A 21,489-nucleotide genomic window follows, 5' to 3' on the forward strand; every position below is an offset into this window, starting at 1 on the left:
TTTTTTACTAAAACATTGTAGGAATATATTGATTTTTATGCATTGCACTAGTGGTGACTTCTTAACCTAATAGACTGAACTCTGTGGTATCAGTGGCCCACTGTTCCAGCAACATGGGGAACTGATGTCAGCAACATGGGGAAAACATCAGAAACATCAGTAGAAATACTTATTTCCTCTTGAGTGAGGTTTACTGAGTTCTATTCTGCTTGTCTGTGTTAGAGAAATGATGCTTAGGTATGTATGGAAGTCACAACTCTGGTGGGTTATGTTGTTCTGCCTTTGGCTGTCTTTCCAAACCGATAATACCATATGATTATTTAGATTTCAGCATTCCAAAATTAATCCTAAATTATGTGATTCCCTCGGGTCTTATTGAATATTGTCTCATGTTTTTTCTGCCACTGCAGTTCAAAACTTGTGAGAATGTCTTCCAGATGTATATTGTGCCTCCAGAAGAAGCTATGGGATGTTTGCATTTGAAGCTGGTCTGATCCTTTCCCCACATATTGGATGTGATTCGATTACCTCCTCCCTGCTAACTTTGAAATCTCTGTACTTAAACTGCAGACTTAGTAGATACTAAACATACCATAAAATCTTTTGTAAGGGTCCATCTCAGCTGGCAGTGGCCAAAATGAATCCTCAGGGAGTAGCATTTAGAAGAAAGATGCAGTGAACCTTCCCTAGAGAACCCTCAGAGACTGACAGGCATTCTGGATACACCCTGAACTGATTATGTTGTATTGGGATTTTTCATGTGTTTGGTTGATTTTTGTTGAAACTGAACTGCATGAGTTACAAAAGCACCCTCCTGTGAGTCAAAATTACTTCTTACTCTAGTAACAAGCTTGCATACAAAAGTATCTTTCTCCCTTATCCTAATTATATGCTACTTAGACTCTTTTCCAGATATACACTCTTTTTTTTTTTTTTTTTTTTCTCTCAGTTACATTTTTCTACTTCACAGTGACTTTCCTATGAATTAAAAGGAAGTAAGACCAAAATCTTATTCTGGAACATAAAAGCCAATTTTGATGGATATGCTCATGTTGTAACCATGCAACCTTCTGCAGCAAACAAGACTAATGCACATTTTTCCTGTGATTCTTTAAGCAAAGTAAATCGGCTGTGAGATTGAAGGAGGACATGAAGAAGATAGCCTCACTTCCACTGAACAAGCAGAAGGACACAACCCATCCAAAGGTGTTTGGTGTGAGTCTTCTGGAGCTCCAGCAGCAGGGACTAAGCAAGAATGGCATCCCAATAGTTGTGTGGAATATAGTTGAGTACCTGACCCAGCACGGTAAGCTTAATGAAATTACTTTTGCCTCTATATGTAAGTCTCTTCAAAGGGAAAAGATTTATTTATTTTTTTTTGTCCCGAATAGGACTGTGGTGCTAACCACATGCAGTGAATATTACTGTGTGATTTGTTTCTTTTTCTCCATCTCTGATACTGAATTTACTATTTAATGGGATGTTTATAAACTACAGTGTTATGAAACACCACATGCTCATTAGTAAGCTGTTCAGTTTTATAAACAAAGTGTATTTCATTTTGAAGCTTTGTGTCATTTTCTAGTTGCAAAACATTCGACTATTTCACAGTTTCTGACAGTGAGAAGACATAAATATCTATATAGAGACATTCATGTGCACATACAAATCCCATGAGAATATGTTACTGAATGGGAATACATGTTCTTGCAGGTTTTCAGTTAGATTTCAGTTATTTTGAACCCCCTCGGGGAGGTAGGTGTCAAATTCTTAGCCTTTGTTTGCATTCATTTCATGGGACTTCATTCCCTGTTGATGAAATACATCTAGAAATCTAGAGCACTGTTGGTGCACAGATGTATCCTGTAGCAGTTGTTCTGCCCTGGAAAAGATTTCATGGCGGCAATTTCATCTTGTAAGAAGCTGCATCTGTTTTTACCCTAAGGTCTTTCTTTTAGCTGCTCAGTAATGATAATCCCATTACAGAGTCTTAAGATTCCATGTCTGTGTCTTGATAGACCCTTAGAAGCTGGTAGATGCAAACACAGCATGAAAGTTAGCTTAGATTAAGGTACAGTGGAAATTTAAAGCATAATCCTACCTATATTCCACAGTAGCGTTTTGCTTGATCTACTTCACCTTGCTTTAAAGTAGTCTGCTAGAACAGTAAAAAAGCAAGGATGGGAAGAGATCTTGCATCATTCAGGTTTAATCAAAACCAAAGTTGACAAACCCTCTTGATTGCAAGTTGTGGGCTATACTCTGCCTTCCATAAAAAGGTCTGCATCCCACACAAGTGTTTCCCAAATATGAACTGAACAAGCCAAGTCCTCTACTCTGCAGCAAGATTAGTTGGTCTTCTAAATGCCAAGGTGATTATCCAGTCTTGATAAGCATATAATCCATTCTCTTTCTCAAGACTGCAAGGAAGATCTCAAATATGCCCTCTTACGTGGGAAATTCTTGAAATGGTTGTTCTGTTCTCACCCACAGTTTGTTTTGTGAAATAATGGTGATGTTAACCATGAAAACATTTTAAACAGAGCCCCAGGTATGAACACAAACTCTTAGGAGGCATCGTGTTCTGCCAAGCATGTGTACTGTTTGTTCAGTATGTCTCCTGTTTTGCAAAGATGCAGTAATAGGCACCGTAGGCCTTTTTAAGTCAAGCCATTTCAAAGGCTCTCTTCCAGCTCACAGGGAATTGACTACCCATTTGAAAAAGCTGAGCCAACTTTTGGGTAGCTACATTCTTGAACGAAGTTTGTATTAAACTGCTTATTTTCAAATTTATAGGTGAAACCAAGTTTTCCTATACTGAATTTAGAAATATTTGATTACTGATCCAAGTGGGTTCTAGCCTGTATTTATTTCTATAAATGACTGTTTGGGAAAGAACAAAGGACATTTTATCTGGATGGGGGCTCTGTTCAATTTATGCTGCAGAATTACTGAGATGTGGTGTTTCCTGTTGTCCCCCAGATGGCAGTACAGCGTGTCACATTGGAGTGTTTTGTTGCGAATACAGGAATACAAGATCTGTAAACTGTATCTTACATTAGTCAAGTAAAAAGCTTAAGTGTTTGAAAGTCTGTCCATTTTTTTTCTTACTAGATCAGTTTGTTTGCTGGTCCCATAAAAGAGATTGCTTTTCCTTACAAGGTCTGCTGCAGCAGTATTGATTTCTTGAACTGGCAGTGTTCTGTCAGGCTCCTGCTTAGCAATGACCACACTGAACTAATGAAAACCATATATCTTATATTTCAATCATCTTAGTGTTATGCTTCTAAAGAAGAATAAGCAGGTCTATAGCCACTGTATCAGAAAAAGCAGAGTTCTTGTGAAAATGTTTTAGTGAAAAATTAATTTACCGAGTTGAGCTTTAGGCACATGTTTTCCTAAAGTTTTTGAATCTCAGCATATGCCTAAAAAGTGATGCTTGATACAATATGATTCATCTCACTTCCTCCATGGAAACCTTCACTGGGTGTGGGTTGTCTGGCCTGAAATGATTGATAATTTTTATTTTCATAGTGAAATACTTTGGGCCTCGTGCTGTCCAAAATATGCATTTGATCTCAGAGATTTTCTGCTATTGTGAAGCTGTGGTGCTTATTATAGAGTTACTGCTGCTGTGAAACAATTTTGAAAGGTCTGTAGAACCTGGATTCTTCTCAGTTGAAGTGTACTGATGCAAAATGCAGCCATCTCAATTGATTTCTGCATGGTGTGAGATATTTGCATGTTACAGCAATGCCAAAGGGTGTTGTGGGTTTTCATAGAGTATCCCAGGCCTCAAGATCTAGTCAGCAGTATTTATTAAGTTATCATAACCCAATACTTGACCATTGGAGTTTCTAGGGGAAAAATAAGATCTTTTTAAACTGCATAGTACTAATTGTCCTCCTTTGTATTGATGGTAGTGTATCATTCACAATAGAATATCTGTTTTATTATATTAGTAGTGTCTTAGTTCCGACCATCCTCATGTGTAATACATAATTATAGGTATGGCCCAAGAAGGTCTCTTCAGGGTAAACGGCAGCATGAAAATGGTGGAACAGTTGCGTCTGCAGTACGAGCGTGGAGAAGAGGTGGAGCTAGTTAAAGATGGCGATGTGTACTCGGCAGCCAGTCTTCTGAAATTATTTTTGAGAGAGTTGCCAGATGGGATTATCAGCTCTGCCTTACAGCCCAAGTTCATTCAGCTTTACCAGGGTAAGTGAGAGGTAAAAATTTCCATCCTTCGGTGTGCTTTCTTTCAGGAGAATTTTATGCAGACATCATAAGCAATATTCTCTGTTTCTTAGCTTACATACTTTGTTCTGTATTTCCTTTGACTTTAGCTTTAATCATCTGCTCCCAGGCGTCTCCCAGATGTGCAATTCTGAGTCTTGGCAGAAATCACAATGGCGTTAGAAGAGAGAGAAAACTGTTTATTGCATTTTTGGTAAAATCTGGACTATTTATGCTTTTCCAGTCCTGTTATATCTGCAAAATATAAAGTGAAATTATCAATTGGTTTGTTAGAGCAAGCTTGAAGACAATAACTGCAGTCTCTCTAGGACACAGGTTTGCTTCCGTTTTGCTAGAGTGAGTACTTGGAATTTCATTCTAATGGACTCTGAAATTTTATAACAACCTCATCTGCCAATCACATTTATTATCCACTGAGCCCCAAATCATATATTGTCTAAATTTCCACTTCTCACTGAGTGATGTGATTGGCCATCAGAAACAAGACAGTTTGCAAGTAACAACAGACTTTACCTTTACCAATCATAGCACAGAACCTGGAAGATTTTACTTTTTTTTAACCTTTAAGTAGTAGATAATCTGTAAGGAAGAACATCATTTCAGCTTTAGAAAGTTGAAACTTGCACGACTGTTTGCCTAAATGATTTGTTGATCTAATCCATCAGTATTAGTCCATATTGTTATGCAGACTAGACGGTGGTTGGCCCTGTTCCTGGACCATCTGGGTCAGTGGGAGTTCTTTTGCTGCAGGCAGTTGATGCCTCTTCTTGCCATCTTCCTAAGAAGCTGAGAAGTGAGTGGGTACATGTTACTCAAGACACACTCTTTCCAGTAAAGCAGGCAAATAGGATACATGTAGAGGAGGAATGATGTGGAGGAACACCCTCTGAACAGATCCCCAGTGGAAAACAGTGCAAAGTTTTCACACTGTTGTCCTCAGGTTTCCCTCCCACTTTTTTTGGCCTGCAGTGGAGATGAAGTTTAGTTATTGCCTGGAGCAGGGAGAACACAACCACGTCTTCCTTTCCTGTCTGTGGCTCTATAGACTCTTAAGGGTATGCTGGAGAAGAACTCTGCCTTTCCCTAAGTGCAGTCAGTAAAGTAATAATCAGGTTGTATGTGGGCTGTGTACAATACCTTTCTCTGTAAAATATTATTTAGTAAAGTTGTCTGGGGCCCAAGGACAGGGTTCAGGAAGTGCTGGGTAGGAAGGTGCTGTTGTTTTAGAAAGTCCCTTTTTTATTTTTATTTTTTGGTCATAGCTGTGCTTTCTTTTGGATCTCTTAGATTTATCCATGTCTGACTCATGAGATGCATTTAATTATGTTCCTTCACTTAAATCACTTTAAGTGGATTTTTTGTATAAGTTGCATGTTCCCTATTCTGCATCCCTGTCCCCACAAAGGTCATATCACTGTATTGCGCCAGAAACTATTGATGTACTTTGTGAACTGTGCTGTTTGTGGAAAGTCTCATTCATTCTTGCTTCCCACAGGAAATACAAAATTCCCCAGTGATTTCTATGGAAATGAGATACATATCCATACTTAGCAGACTTGCTGTTTCAAATAAAAGTTACTGGTGTAAATCACAAACCCGGTTCTCCAGAAGTATGTTTAGCTGTGATGTACCTTTACAGTTAAGTTTGCATGTATTGTACAATAACCTCTAGTTCTAGTTCCATTATATTTTTTTATTAGGGTTAGCTGTTATGGCAAGGGGAAGGTTTTGGTGAAGTTTGCAGAAAACTGAATTGCTGTTTTTTTTTCATGCACTGGAAAATGTATCATAAATTGCTCTGAAAGGTACTGATTACTTTCATAGGGTTCAGATTAGTTGCAGTGGTCGATGGGCCTGTGTTTACAGTTAAATGATCAACCAACTGTGCACGATTGGAGGAATTATCTATTCACTTATCAAAGTATGTGCAAGGGTATTTGTTGCAAAATGGTACCAACAGCAAGCATGCCTGGGTGTTCTTTTTGTAAACTATGAAGAAAGTAGGTCAAGGTGTTTCTGAGCCAACAGGTTATTAAAAAATACCTTTGAATCTGGAGCCACTTCACTCTATGTCTACAGTGAAGGCAGTTACAAGCTCTGTTACAACCTCTGTATTCCCCTCTGTTGAAGCTTTGCATGGGAAATGTGTTTTTTGTTGTTGTTTTGTTTTGTTTTTGTTTTCTGTTTTTGTTTTGTTTTGATTTTTTTGTAATCAGTTTAGAATTCCTTTGGAATATTTTCAGCGATTGGTATCAGAATCTTTTAAATCAGCTAAAAGTGTGGCCTGAAAATAATACACAGTTACTTTCCGTCATATAAAAAATGTTAGGGAGTGATCCCCCCAGTTAAAAATAGCTGGACTGAAAATCCTACCTGAGATTGTAATCCTTTTTAAAGCAGGGTATAGTCCACATTACCAAACCAAAGAGTAAATGATCTGCCCTCTATTGGAAAAGAGAAATGTGATACGTTGGTAGTTCAGGAAGTCCACACAGCTGGTTTGGCATGCTATCAGAAGCCTGTGCAACAACAGTGTGAAATGTGCATGCTGCTGCTAAATCCTGACGCAATGCTGATTATATAAATATTCAGAGTAATTCCAAGACTATGCAGTTCCAGAAAACATCACGTAACGTATCCTATGGGCAGTCTGCTGCATCCTGACCTTTCCTTTCCTCTCTACCCTTGGAGAAGGACAGTGGCAGTGGGAGTTGAGAAGGGTCTCCATCTGTAAATGGCGTTGTCGGAGACGTGTAGCAAGTACAGAATAGAGACACACTGGTAGTGATCTTTGTGTTGACTGGTCTTCTCAGAGTGCCTGACAAATATGAACATTGCTTTTTGCAGGGGGTCCTGGGGTCAAAAATGTCCACTACAATCTGCTCTGTGCCTGCAGTTTTGCTGGAGAACAGGATGACTGAAAGATACTTCTTTCAGAAACCTCATTTGGAAGTAATCAGTAGCTCCTGTACAGAGATCCATTTGAGCTTGTTTATTCCTTCTGGCTTTTCATTTCTTAATTTTTTAACCCAATCACTGGCTCTTAAGACATTTGTACATACTGAGAACAAGCTCTGTATGCACAGCTCTTACCCCTTTCACAGGTCACTTGCTTTTAGCAAGGCAGATTGCTGTTATCCTTTTTAGCATGCAGAAAGTTTTTCCATTATGTGATTTTTTTTTCTTTTTCTTCTTTGTTGCATTCCTTCTCCAGAAGGGGCACAGTGAAATGTAGGCTCCTGTCTTCCTTTGGCACTGAGTCTAATTAAGTTGAATGCTATTTGATCACTGAAAAATTTGCATTTTTCAGTATGTAGCAGCTAGATGAGAGTTCTGTCTCTCACACCCCTCCCCTCACAAACTGTTACAGCTGACAAGGTTTTGTGTAGTGCTAGTGAACAGCTCTGAAAGCTCAGGGAGAAGGATGGGAGGTGGTGGAAGGGAAGGATGAGCTCCCTCCTGGATCAACGAGTCATTTTAGGGAACACTTGGTAGCCATCAGCTGCTTGAGCTACATGAACAGGCAGGACCAAAAATACAAATTGTGTTGGGGGATTTTAGAGGTCAAACTTCAACCTGAATAGTGGGTGTGAAAATGAACAAATGAGAGCTGACTCTTTAACCACTGTAACTGCAATAACTGGAATAAATCAGATTCACTAGTTGTCTGTGGCTCTCCAGGCTATAGTGGCATGTCTTTAACCTTTCCCTGTTAGCTTTTATTGTCATTTTGATGCTATTCTGGTTTGGAACAACACATGACACTTCTGTTTTCTACGTGCTGAAGAGACTTGCTGTACACTGAAAACATTTGGAACCAGCTTTCTTGTGCAGATGGCAACACTCAGCAGAGCTGCAAAAGAAGTAACAGGACAACTGTTCCCAGTATAGTGACGGAGGGTAAATACAGCTCTGTGAAGTGCTTTAATGACAGAGAGCAAAGAGTCTCAAGTTGAATTGCGATGACAACCTTCTCGTGGCAAGGACTTTCTGCATTTCTGCTTCTGATGGCAGCAAGGTGTAATTTTTTTTTTTATTTTTTTCGTCTGGGGCAGAGCCTTGTCTGAAGCAAATCACTTCCTGGCAGAGGCTGGAGTCCCACTTCCTGGTGATTGTGGAGGAAGAAAGAAACACTTTGATTCCTTCAGCAGCCTAGCCTAGCAAACACAGTGTAGTGGCGACTGCAGCGTACAGCCTGCTGCCTCTGTGCCAGAGATTGACTTCTAGAGGCACGTTGATAGCTACAGACAGATGCAAGCTCTTCTGTCTGCCCTCCAGGCTGGTAGTATGCAAGGCAGCTGAAAGCTATGCAGACGTGATAACATGACGCTGAGCCCTAGACTCTCTTCCTTGCCTCACAGCAGAGGTAATTAGCTAGGGCACGGCGCCATGCTGATAGAGTTTCAGTGCTTGTAGGCTGGAGTTGTTTGGGGTCAGACCATGTGGGAAATGAACAAGTTACACGCACCTGTCTGCTGGCATCTGTACCTTTGGTGATGTTCAGACAGCATGCTCTGTAAGGAGAAGGAGTAGCATGAAGAGGGATTGATTGGAGAGCTAGATCGTGCCAGGAGTGTGTCAAAGAAATTCAATATGTACAGAAATATTTTCCAATGGTTCATCCTATGTCCCTCTTGTGATCTGTGGGTGTATACTGAAATTAAGCGAGACTGAAAACACGCTTGCAAACTTGTCTGTGCCTCCTACACTGTTGAGGCTCCTGTTTCTACTTAATTAACATTTTTAGAGAGTGCCTGCTGTTTTCAGTTGCCTCCTTGACTTCTGCCCCTCAGCAGCAATTCCCTAGCAAAAGCTCGATATGCCAAGGAAAGTACTGTGCTTGAAAGTAACAAGTGTTTTGGTAGCTGGGGGTATTTCTATGTGATTTAAATACATAGTAATAATATTAAATATGATTTAAATATAGGTTTCTGAATTGCCTTTGAAAGACTGGCACTCTGCTGTTTCTATTATTGACAAGCTCATTTGTCTCATCTCAAGGCACTGCAGCATATGCTTAGCTTCATGCTGCACTCTGTAATCTAATTTAATAAGTAAGAATGCTCTTGGTAGTCTTACTTCCACAGGACATCTTGTACCTTGCAAAATTAGGCAACTACATAAGCTTAGGGCTTTGATACACTTGATGCTTGTCTGTATGGTAGTGTAAACAGCTCTGGTACCTTAATGTTTCCCTGATGGTCACTACCAGCTGAGTAAACTTTTATGATTGATTTTGAGACAAATTGGAATATTGTCTAGCAGGTGGACAAAAGAAGGAAGAGCACTACAGGAAATCATCTGTCATGACGCACAAATATTTGGGCTCTCCAATAAGTTGAAAAACTGATTTATTTGAATGGAAGCTAATTTCCATTCGTCCCGCAAAATGTGCAAAGTGCATGTTACACTGTACATGCACATTACTCTCTGAATTCAGTATAACGGTAATTAGTAGCTTTTAAAAATAAAGCTCAAGTCTCAGCAGCAGGATAATTAACAAATTTGTTGATTTTTGAATTGCATTGGGAGGAAGGTTCAATATCCTTCCCTTGCCTTTTCACTGGAAAAGGGGGACATAGAGAGAGATTTTCTTGTTCCCCTTTCAGCAGGGCAAAGAATTTCACGGCTCAGTGAATGGGTTTTCTGTCTCCTGCTGTTCAGTGGTTCTGTGACATTCAATTAGTGTAGTTTCTGAAGGTCTTATGGTCTGATATCTGTCTGTGTTCCTAAAAGGACAGAAGTGAAAGCAGAACACACCTGATACTAAGATAGTACTGAGGAGGGAACAAAGGTTTTGTTGTGTCCAGAAATAAGCATCTCTGGTCCACACCACGTACTAAATCGTGTTTAATGACCAAGGACATCAGACCCACTAAATAGAGTTGGTATCATGAGGCCACTAGCTTTGTGTGTAGTCAGGGCAAATCTGTCTTCAAAATATTTTGTGGAGGTTATTAGCATCTTTCTGGTTTTAAAAGGATGGAAAATCCTTCAGTAAATGGAAAAGCACCTGTCAATCAAATGCCCCAGTGGGAGGTTCAGAAAGGCAATTAGTTCTCAGGGGCATTCCCTAATTAGGTGGTGGGGAGATGGTAGTAGGAAATGTTTTTTGTTTTTTTTCCTGAGTGGGGGCTTTGCCATTCCTTATCATAACTGCAAACAATTCATAGTTAAAACAAAAAAAAAACAAACAAACAAACAAAAAACAAAAAAAAAAAAACACTGTGCAGCAGTTGTTTTGTTATTCAAACAGAAGTATGTTACAAGGTGAAATTCAGTGTTCTCTCTATGGGGAAATTAGTTTTGGTTTGGTTTTCTTTGAGCTTCATGAAAAGATAATTAGTAATCAAGTCAGGGACTGTCCATTCCGGTTTATCAGTGAAAATACAAATCCATTAAATTCCTTATTGTTATTCAACTTAACATAGACTTCTAGGGGCATTGTGAAATTTTGCTGCAGAAATAAAAACAAGTCAGATTTCCTACTCTTAGCAAGCTGATTCATTGTAATGAAGTCATGATATTTTTTTCTCTATATCTCAAAATATTTTTCAAAGAAACTCTTGCCATAAATAAGCAAGTGAGATTTTTGCATATTTCCTTCATGCATATTTGACACTTGCTTTCTTTGATGGAGATAATTTCTTAGCTGCAGCAGAAAAGAATATAGTTAATCACTTAGTTGAAATGTCTGGTTCTATAATTTAACTGGCATTTTAAACTTTGGCCTGCTCTCATGAAGTAATTCTTATTAAGTATGTGGTATCAAAACAGAGAGATAAAAATTAGCATTCTGTGAGTATAAAACTTCCAAAGACTTTTCTCGCCTTTTACTGCATGTCATATAAGGCAGGAAACTGAAGCCTAGTAGCAGATGAAATCTCGGATGTGCCTCTATGAAGTGACAAGTGCATACATATAGAATTTAATTTGCTTCCCAAATGATATGCACGATAAGTCCTGTTTATTAGCCACAAAAATATCTGGTTGTAAAAGAGAAATCATGAATTTTGGGGATCACTTTTAGATATTTTTATACAGATTGGTAATTTACACAGCTAACCTCTTTCTAAAGGATGCTATACCTAGAATACTGTGCAATCCAGCCCTGGAATATTTCTGGGAAATCAAAAGTAAAAATGAAGATGAAAATTGTGAAACATACTTATACATGCCTTGCACTATGTTCACAGCCTTTTCAAAGCAAAAATGTTGGGGCAGTGTAAAATGTCCTTTTCTTCAAAGTCTTTGTGCTGGCAAGGCAAGGCATGGGATATTTTCCTGCCAGTCTTCTCTGCATGGTACTAGGAGGATGTACAACAGGCAGCAGCTAGTTGCTGAACAGTTTCAGACCCAGCCTCGTTTATTGCATATTATTGACTATAGACAAGTCTTGAAGATTTAGAATTTTTCACAGAATGGCTGAGATTGGAAGGGACCTCTGGAGGCCATTTTGTCCAACCCTCTGCTCAAGCAGGAACACCTGAATCAGGTTGCCCAGGACCAAGTCCAGGTGGCTGTTGAAGATCTCCAAGGAGAGAGACTACAACCTCTCTGGGCAACCTGTTCCAGCGCACTGTCATCTGCACAGCACAAGTGCTTCCTGATGTCCAGGCAGAACCTCTTGTGTTCCTATTTGTGTCAATTGCCTCTTGTCCCATCACCTGGAAGCACTGAAAATATGGCTCTGTCTTCGTTGCATCTTCCCTTCAGGTATTTATACACATGAGGAGGCTCCTCCTTGAGCCTCCTTTTCTCCAGGCTGTACAGTCCTAATGCTCTCAGCCTTTTGTCATAGGAGAAGTGCTCTAGTCCCTTGATCATCCTGGTGGCCCTCCGTCGGACTTTTTCCAGTATGTCCATATGTCTCTTGTACTGGGGGGCCCAGAACTGGACACAGAACTCCAGGTGTAGCCTCACCAGTGCTGAGTAAAGGGAAAGGATCACCTATCTTGACCTTCTGGTGATACTTTTGCATAATACAGCTAAGAATACTATTGGCCTTCTTAACACTAAGGGCATGCTGCCGACTCGTGTTCAACGTGGTGTATACATTTCTGCAGAGCTGCTTTATAGCTGGGTGGTCCCCAGCATATACTGGTGTCTAGAGTTGTTCCTTCCCAGGTTCAGGACTCTGCACTTCTCCTTGTTGAACTTCACAAGGTTTTTGTCCGCCTACCTGTCCAGCCCGTCAAGGTGCCCTCTCTTCTGGTGAGTCAGCCACTCCTCCCAGTTTCATGCGATCCTCATATTTACTGAGGGTGCACTCTACCTCATCATCCAGATCGTTGATGAAGATGTTAAACAGGGCTGGACCCAGTAGTGACCCCTGGGGCACTCTGCTCATTACTGGCTCCAAGTAGGCTTTGGGCCACTGACCACTACCTGTTGAGTCTAGCCTACCATACAGTTTCATTTTTGTGGCCAGTTTGGTTTTGACTGAGTGCTGGGTAAAACTACTTGCTGAGGATCGTAATGTCCTCTGAAGGAAAAAATTCTTTGTTACCCTAAGAATGGACAGGATGTCTTTATTCCCATGATAAGCCAGCAGCTACTTTGGGACAAGGCAGTCTTTTGCAGAGAACACAGAGGGTAAGAACTTAATGTAAGGTCACTTTGGCTTTGTCAAGCAATAAACCTTCGTGTCCTTCTCTAAGAAAAAAACAATTACACGACAGCTTTACAACCCTGAAACCATCAACTCATAAGGCTGATCATAACAATAAAACTGTTAGAAATGCAGTCCTGCTAATGGACACTGCTTGTAATTAGATTGGTAAGGAAAACATTTAGTGCCTGAGTTCTGTCTAAAAATGTGGTTGTACAAAAACCCAGTAACTGTATATGAGAGTTACAATAAAATTGTGTTTTGGAGGAGAGTAGAAATGAGTGCTTACAAGTGTTAAGGCATGTTTTGACATAAAGGAAGGGGAATTATGATTTTTTTTTTTTTTCAAAATTTTACTTTAATAAAATGCAAAACTAACATTTTGGTTGGTACAAATCGCTTTTTGGAAAGTGGTGAAGGGGAGCAATCATGTGGAGAAAGGGAGCAAAAAATTTTGTGGTTTTTCAGTTCAATTCCAGAAGCAAAACAAAATGAAGTAGAAACTGTGTGTGAGGCCAAGCTTGTGTTCACTGCCTGAGTCTGTATAAGCACAGCATCTCTGAAGTTAATGCAATTTTTGCTTCTTTTTTTTTTTTTCTTAAAAAAAAAAGAGTACAGCATGAAAGGAAGTTGGCTTTAGTCCTGCTTTCCCGTACTGAACTGATTAATGTCAGGCTTTTATCCATACTTAAATTCTAGAAGATTGTACAGTATTACAAGGCTATTTTCTAACATTAGGCCAAATCTAGGCTCCTTATGGAATGTAACAGTTCCCTAAACACCCTTTTTTCCTTAAGCAAGACTCCTTATCAAAGACTTAGTATGGAGTTGTCATTGTGAGTTGTCATAGTATGTGTGTTGTTGTGTTGAAACACTACAAAATTGAGCTTTTCATAAAATGTACCTGCTGAAGGTACTGCACTATTGTAATTCTAACAACACTGCATTTCAGGAGCCCCCTTCTTTTACCATTCTTGCTTTATTCTTTTCGAAGTTTATCATGGGCAGGGAAACTAAAAAAACAAAGTAAGAGATAGGGCTTGGGAAGCAGAGATAATAACATGCAGAAATGTAATTGTGTGAAGTTGGGAATAAACATGCTCTAATGCTGCTAGCTTTATCCACTGCTGCTTCTGCTGAGGAAAACAGTATATTGTAAAGGTAGGCATGAAACAGCGCCAGTGGTGGCCGTAATAAGCCTCAGGAGGAAGGTATAGGTGCACTGAGGAAATTTGAGGGGGTTGATCTCAGAACAGAAATGAGACTACGTTTTATATCCCATTGTTTGCTCACCCATTACGTAAATCGGCAGCAATGTAGAAAACCACACACACACATATATACATGTGTATGTTTTTTCTCTTTTTGTTTTTCCTAGATGCTAGAAATGACATACAGAAGGAAAGTAACTTAAAAGAACTCCTTAAAGAACTGCCTGAAGCTCATTACTGCCTGCTGAAGTATCTGTGCCAGTTCCTGATAAAGGTTGCTGAACATCATGTAGAGAACAGGATGAACCTCTGCAATCTTGCCACTGTGTTTGGACCGAATTGCTTTCAGTAAGTTGGGGCTTTTACTTTTCCTCTTATCTTGATAAAAACCGTTATAGAGCAAATGACTGAAAATATAGCTGAGAACCCTAACTGGTCAGAATGATCAAGCAGGGGCAATGACTGGGGCTTCTTATTAATTTTTAGTACTAAGGCATTGTTTGCGCTTATTGGGGGCATTGTGGTGTAGTCCCGGTAGGCAGCTAAGTGCCGCACAGGCACTCACTCCCTCTTCCCAGATGGGACGGGGTGAAAATTGGAAAGGTAAAAGCATGAGAATTCATAGGGTGAGATGAAAACAGGTTACTAAGTAAAGCAAAAGCTGTGTGCACGAACAAAGCTAAACAATTCATTCACTCCTTCCCATCAGCAGGCAGGTACTCAACCACATCCAAGAAAGCAGGACTCATCACACATAATGGTTTCTTGGGAAGACAAACACCACCACTCTGGACATCTCCCCCTTCTTCCTTCTTTACCCCAGCTTTTATTGCTGAGTATGGTATGTCGCATGGTATGGAATATCTCCTTGGTCAGCCTGGATCACCTGTCCTGACTGTGTCCCCTCCCAGATTCCCACACACTGCTAACTTCCCCTCTGGCAGGGCAGCACAAGAAGCAAAAGTCTTTGGCTCTATGCAAATAATTCTCTGCAACAACCAGAAACATCAGTGTATTATCACCACTATTTTCAGAAAAAAATCCAAAACACAGCATTGTATGAGCTTGTATGAAGAAGTCTGTCCCAGCCAAAACGATGACAGGGTGTTGAGTTGCTCTCCTGTCTTCTTTTGCAGTGTTGCTAAAGAAGTTGGTCAGTTTTCTATTGCTGTGTTGACAGCAGGTTGTATAAGAGCAAGGAGACTTATGCTCATGCAACATTCTTCCTTTGCCATCAAATAATGTGGACACTTCTCTGCAGAAAGATTTGAGAAAGGGTACCTGGGAGAAAAAAGGACTCATGCAGCAGTCAGCTGCTGTATGATTTCTAGATGGTACTACATACTCTCTGCAGATTTGCTCTTGTGATCTGATGTCTGATCTCAAGATGATGATGATTCTGGATTCTTTATCATTCTGGTATATTGTGAAACTGGTCTGGAGTTTATAAGATTCCATTGGCCTTTTGAGACTTCTCAACTATATTCACTAGTTTTACTAGTTTCTTTCATGGAGCTAAGTTCCTTAAACCTTTGATAAAGATAACATGCCATTCATGCTAGTGGATCTAGCAGCAGTATTGGGAAGAATTACTTCCAAGTGTGAGAATGCCCTCAAACAAGATTGTTCCTGTTGAGTCACTGCAATGAGGTAGTGTGCCATTAGCATCTTTGTCCTGGCCTTGTCTGTAATACAACTGCTGGCTGGCATCCAAGACCTAAGACATGGGGGACACATAAGGAGTTTAGTTTGGTCATCAGTCTTGAAAGATGCGTGATACCTGCAAAAAAGAGGAGTATGGTCCTTGTAGCAAATGTCTGATTTGTACTGACCCTTGCAAAAATTTATTCAAGAATGATGCTGCATTGCCTAATGAGACTTAGATTAGATTAATTGCCTAACAAGACTATCTCCCTAAGCTTCCTCTGTAGCCTCCAGAAATAGGCTTCTTTAAAGAGGGAGAAAACAGAAGGTTCATTGTCATCCTCCACAATGTGCTGTATCCTATGCAGTGTGCTCTAGGTGATCCTGCTTGGCAGAGGGTTGGACTAGATGATCTTCAGAGGTCCCTTCCATCCCTGCCAATTCTGTGATTGTAATATACTGAGCTAATTCCACGTACCTAAGCTAGATGTAGCTTGTTCTCTTTTTAAAGGAACACATCTTTTTCCATTGATAAGAGGGAGAACCTGCAGAGGTGAGATGTTCATACCAAAGCTTGTCCTTTTGTCTACACTTCCACCTCTTCTTAAGGTAGTTGCTCATAGAGGATGAAGGTGATTGCATCAGGATACAAACATTAAAGCATTTACTATCTTAGTAGAAAACCATAAAGCATATTATGAAGCAAAAAAAAAATCTTCCTCTCCAAAAGAAAGAAAACTCAAAAGACCAAAGTATGTACAGGAATATACAAGTATGAGAGTTAGTAGAAACACAGTGCTGCAGATTTCTGACAAGAAGAAACAAACCAGTTTTTAAAGATCATATTTCTGTGGGCACTGTTATTTACATGGTGAGGTTTTAAAGTTTGAGAGTTTCTGTCTAAATGTATTAGTGGACTTAGTTTTTCTCATATAGTCTATTTGTTCTTAAATCTAATGCCTAAATCACTGATTTAAACTCCCAAGTGGCCATATGAATAATTTTAGCCTCCTCATCACTTGATTCAGAAAAGTTTTGAAAATCAGCTCTGCATACCTTTCGGTGTAGAATGCAGAGAGTTGCAGTTTGAAAATGCAATTGGCCTTCCAAGATTAAACCAAATCATACTTCCTAAGAGCACCATAATTGTTTCTTCAACTTATTTCTGCTCATAAGGTAGCATAGGAAAGATTTAACAGTTTCTGTAAGGTATAGGATCTATGTATAGGAGGAGAAGAATCATTCCATCACAGAGGATTGAGAAAGGCAGAGTTCACTGAAGATACAAGAGCTCTTGTGAATATGTGTGCAGCCAGCCCTGCAGCTGTGACACACATCAAAATGCTTGTGCAGCAAAAGAGGCAATGAAAGCAAGACTTGACACTTAACAAATAGGTAATGCATTTCTACAAGAGACGAATATTTCGGAGTGAGTGGATGCAGATTTTTGTTTAAACTAAGCTTCACTATCTGGTAATCCAGCTGTGGATTTCATCAGATCTTATCTTTTCAGAGTAATTCAGGATAATGGTCTAGACACCATTGTGAGCAACAATTGAAATACTGTTTTTTTCCCTCTGTTAATGAATGCATTCTTAAGTTGATGAAACCGATCAACTCAACAAAGATTTGACAGGAGGAAGAAAGAACTCACAGCACCCAACTTTTGGCATTGGTCTTAGCCAGCTGGTTAATCAGTCAGCCAGAGAGAGATCTTCTGAATGCAGTCCAGAGCTCCAGAGCAAGGCTGTCTGAAGTCTGCCTTGGCAAGGGCTGTCTTACCGCTGACTACAGGCAGCTCCTGGAGAAACTAGCTGCAGAAATTAAATATCAGCCGGTGGTTGAAGCAAACATTCCTTTCACTTTGCATTCTTTGTTCAGAGCAGTGTATGGGGTGTTTTGCTGGGACAAGGAAACAAGGCTTAGCAGCCAGCTTGTCAGCAATTCCTCTGTTAACGTAGGAAGACCTGATATTTTTCTGTCAGTAGCTCACACATCTAAAATCAATGTCTATGTAGCTAATGCTCAGGGTCAGAAAGAATAAAGTTTATCTGCTGATAGTGAAAGATTGCTTTCTACAAGGTATTTTTTAGTGTCATTTTAACTATTAGGACATACTATTTCCTACTTGGTAACTGAAGCTGTTTTACAATTGAATAAATCTCCCTATTGAGCACCTCTGCAAACATTTAGACTTCATTTTAATTCCCTTCATCTCATTCCACTTCTCTATATCATGTCTCAGTGATTATTCTAATTTCCCAAACTTTCAACACTTATTACTTTTTATCTTATCCATTACTTCTCCTGTGTCCTTGCTGTGTGATAAACCAAACTGGTTCTCTTCTAATTAAAGGTTAATGAAAGGTTATCTCATGTTTTCTGTATTTATAATGAATAGAAGAGGGGAAAAAATGACTATTTGCAGTCCTTGTAATGAAGTGCGGTGTAAGATATGTGAGAAAACATAAAGGGCAAGGTCAAACAGTTCAAAAAAGGAAAATATGATGATTTGAGATTCAGTGCATTGTTTTCTTCCAATTCAGATTTGTTCAGACCTACTGTGATGGAAGCCAAAGGTCAAGTATACAGAGAAATACAGCCCTTGGTAGACAACAAGCACAGAGGAACATAAATAGTTGGCTTTTCTGTTACCAGGCTAATCTGGGGAGGGTGATTTAAGCCCTCACTAATACAACTGTGTTTCATTCTAACAGAAATGAAGCGTGTTGTGAAGGTTTGTTCCATCACCCCAAAAGAGGCTGGCAGAAGCAAGTGTCTGGTTAAAATGATGCTGTTTGTTATCCAGCAGTTCTAGCTGGATGAGTATGTAAAGGCCTGAGAGGTTTGCTGATTTGGGATCCAAAGGGAGAAGAAGCTTTAGTAATGAGGGGCTTTCCCCTAAACACTTTCTTGCAGAGTTAGAGCATTTTTTTCTGCTTGGTTATCCTCCCAGTCCCCTTGCCATGGTTAGCAAGGAAGAAGGGGCACAAAGCACAGATTCTGGAACTGCAGCAAAGGGAAAATGCAGGGAACAGCTGTGCTTTGGGGGTGCTTCTTTCTCCAAGGTAGCTAATAGCAAAGTGAATGTTCCTTCCAAGTGATTCAACTCAAATGTGCTGCCTACAGTGCATCCACCAGCATTGCTTTTAGTGGCAGTAGGAATATAGGACAAGTTACTCTGCTTTGATGACAGAAAACTTACCTTCTTTTCTCCTACAGAGTCTTTTGTGAGGAGAAAATCTGAGGGAAGAGCTTTCTACATCTACCTGGCTTTTTTGTGTACTTCTTGCAGGTGTTTTCCACAACAAACAGCTTTCTGGCCTGGCGCAGGTCTGATTGTTATTGCTCAGAGCCACCAATCTCCCGTGTGCCACTAGGGAACAAGCTCCAATGTAAACAACAGGTTTCTTAGTGTTTCTCAGCTGGGAGCTGGCTTGGAGAAGCAGGTGATGTAGCTGTGATGCCAAGGGCAAGCATAAGAATAAATCAAGCTCTGCATCGTGTTGTTGATTAAGGCTTTATCCACTGATGAATAAGGCCAAATTTCCACTACCGCAAACCACTGAATTCCTCTTTCTGTATTTAAAAACACTGATGCAGCTGTATCTGTGATTGAGTAACGGTGGATCAGGCATGAACCTTGCAGCAAGGTGGATTTTATTTGCTTGTTGGTAGAACTGAAAGGGAAGCCAGGCAGGTAAAGCCAAATAACTCATCAAAATTTTGTGTTGAGTGAGGCTAATGAGGAATTTATTTTAGCATCTCTGAATTGAGTGCTTAGTTAGTAGTGATATATCTTCACTCATCTTTACATTTTTATATATATTTTGTTTGCTTGTTTTTGAAAAATTGTACAATGAAACGATAGCTTGAACTCATTTGACTTTGGAACCTAAAACCCCACCCTCTTTTGAGTTTCATAAATAGAAATTCATGACTACAGAATGTACTCTGCCCTGTCCTCTTATGACTAAAACTGAAATTTTGTTCTGGTTTAGTGAGGGAAATCAGAACCAGCAAGAAATTCTTAGTATTCTGCAAAACTGCAAAAAAATTCAAGCTCCTTAAAAAAGATAAGAATGTTATGATCATGCTGTTGTGAGACACTGAAGATGTAAGCTTAGCACATCATTATTTTAAATAACGGGTAGCAGTTTCCCCTTCCCATTTCATCATTATTGTTGCTACAGCTGAGACTTGCTGCCTGCCTTATTTCATGTCCCCTTCACTATCATACTTGTAATTTTCCACTATTGGCTAAGAAGGAGGTCATTGATCCTTATTTACTACTTAAAAAGAGTAAACAATGTATTTCTTTATAAATTGAGACAGTCAAGGGCAGCATCCTGTCTCGCCAGTAAATCAATGGAAATTTCTAGTTAGTGGTGGTGCACTCTCAAATTAGTATCAGTAGTTGCATGTGGTTAGATGAAACTTGTCATCCTGAAGGCTATCCAAAAATTTTCCTAAGTTTTATATAGAAAACCTTGCATGTTTTAGCTTTGTTTTTGCAGTGGAATGTGGCAGCTGTTAAGACTGGCACTTGTTACCCAGCAGAAGATTAGGAAAGGAAGATCAGTATTTGAACTAGCTGAAAGTGCTGGAGGAATTTAGAAACATAACTAGGGTCTGATCCAAAACGTGTTAACTCTGACAAGTATCTTTCAGGCAACAAACTTGATAAGAGGGCTGGGAAGGCATGTCCTATGAGGAAAGGCTGAGGACACTTTGGTTGTCTAGTCTGGAGAAAAGAAGGCCTACTTTTACTACAGTTTCCAAGCTGCCTACTGTGACTGTAATTTCCTGATGAAAAACGAAGCTCTTCATGGAGCGAAAGGCTTTAAACATGAAATAAGCCAATAATCAAGTCTGTGCAGCGTCATCACTTTTAACTGCTTCGCATTACCTGCTCTACCTGCATTTTGCCTTACACATTTCCTGCAAGTATCGTAGACAGAGGTGGAATTACTGAGTTGATTTAGGCTCCTAAATCTGATGTTACAGACCGTAATCTGGAACAGATTGCAAAAGATAATTAGTTAGGTGCCTGGTGGGATTTTCCAGTGTCTCGGAAACGAGGACACTTCTGCAAATTCTCAGTAGTGACATATGACCTTGCATTTGCTTTGAACTGGTGAGACGTAAGTTTGTAAATGATGCAGAGCCTGTAAATGACTCATGCACACTGAAATGAACACCTCCCTCAACTCAGTGTTGCCGTGTCTTTAGCCGCCTGTTAGCTTCTGATCTTGCAGAAGAGTCAGCAGATGTGAATACCTGCCTGTTTTCAGCTGTACCAGTTTGTAGTCCAGTCTGTTAAGACAAATTGCTTTCATCAGCTGTTACCTTACCTGATTAAAGTACAGGGCTAAGCTGTGGACCTGAGCTCACATCTGTTACAGACACAGTAACATTTACCTGGAGGGACAGAGCAGACTGACAGACATTGTAATCTCTTAAAACTACTGCAACCCTACTCTCAGAATATTCAGTTGTGCAGTTGAGGGGCTTGTGGGCACCTGAGGTACTAAGGAAAACATTTTGCAAGGGCTGGAGAAACAACAACAACCAACCAACCAAACAAACAAACTGTAATGTTCTCTGGCTTCTGAGACCCTTTATTTCTTCTAGGATCCCCTAGAAGATTGGTAAGTTTACTTTGTGGTGCTCCTTTATAAACAGTGCTGTACCAGCAGGAAAAGTAGCAGTCAGACAAGACAGCGTACAGCCCTCATTGTGTTTTAAGTTAGGATTATGGTGCTG

The 21,489-nt window shown here is 39.9% G+C and overlaps 1 protein-coding gene across 4 annotated transcripts in view; it reads left to right on the forward strand.

The window, feature by feature from the left end:
- FAM13A (family with sequence similarity 13 member A) overlaps positions 1-21,489 on the forward strand; it is a 126,833-nt gene that overhangs the window by 1,351 nt on the left and 103,993 nt on the right. For all 4 annotated transcript variants that reach the window (XM_082759779.1, XM_082759780.1, XM_082759781.1 and 1 more), the window contains exons 2-4: positions 1,117-1,306; positions 4,009-4,218; positions 14,247-14,427. In XM_082759779.1, the coding sequence (XP_082615905.1) occupies positions 1,117-1,306; positions 4,009-4,218; positions 14,247-14,427 (581 nt within the window). The remainder of the gene's footprint in view (positions 1-1,116; positions 1,307-4,008; positions 4,219-14,246; positions 14,428-21,489) is intronic.

The sequence above is a fragment of the Aythya marila genome, assembly GCF_965140915.1.
Source record: "Aythya marila genome assembly, chromosome: 4".
Lineage (NCBI taxonomy): Eukaryota > Metazoa > Chordata > Aves > Anseriformes > Anatidae > Aythya > Aythya marila.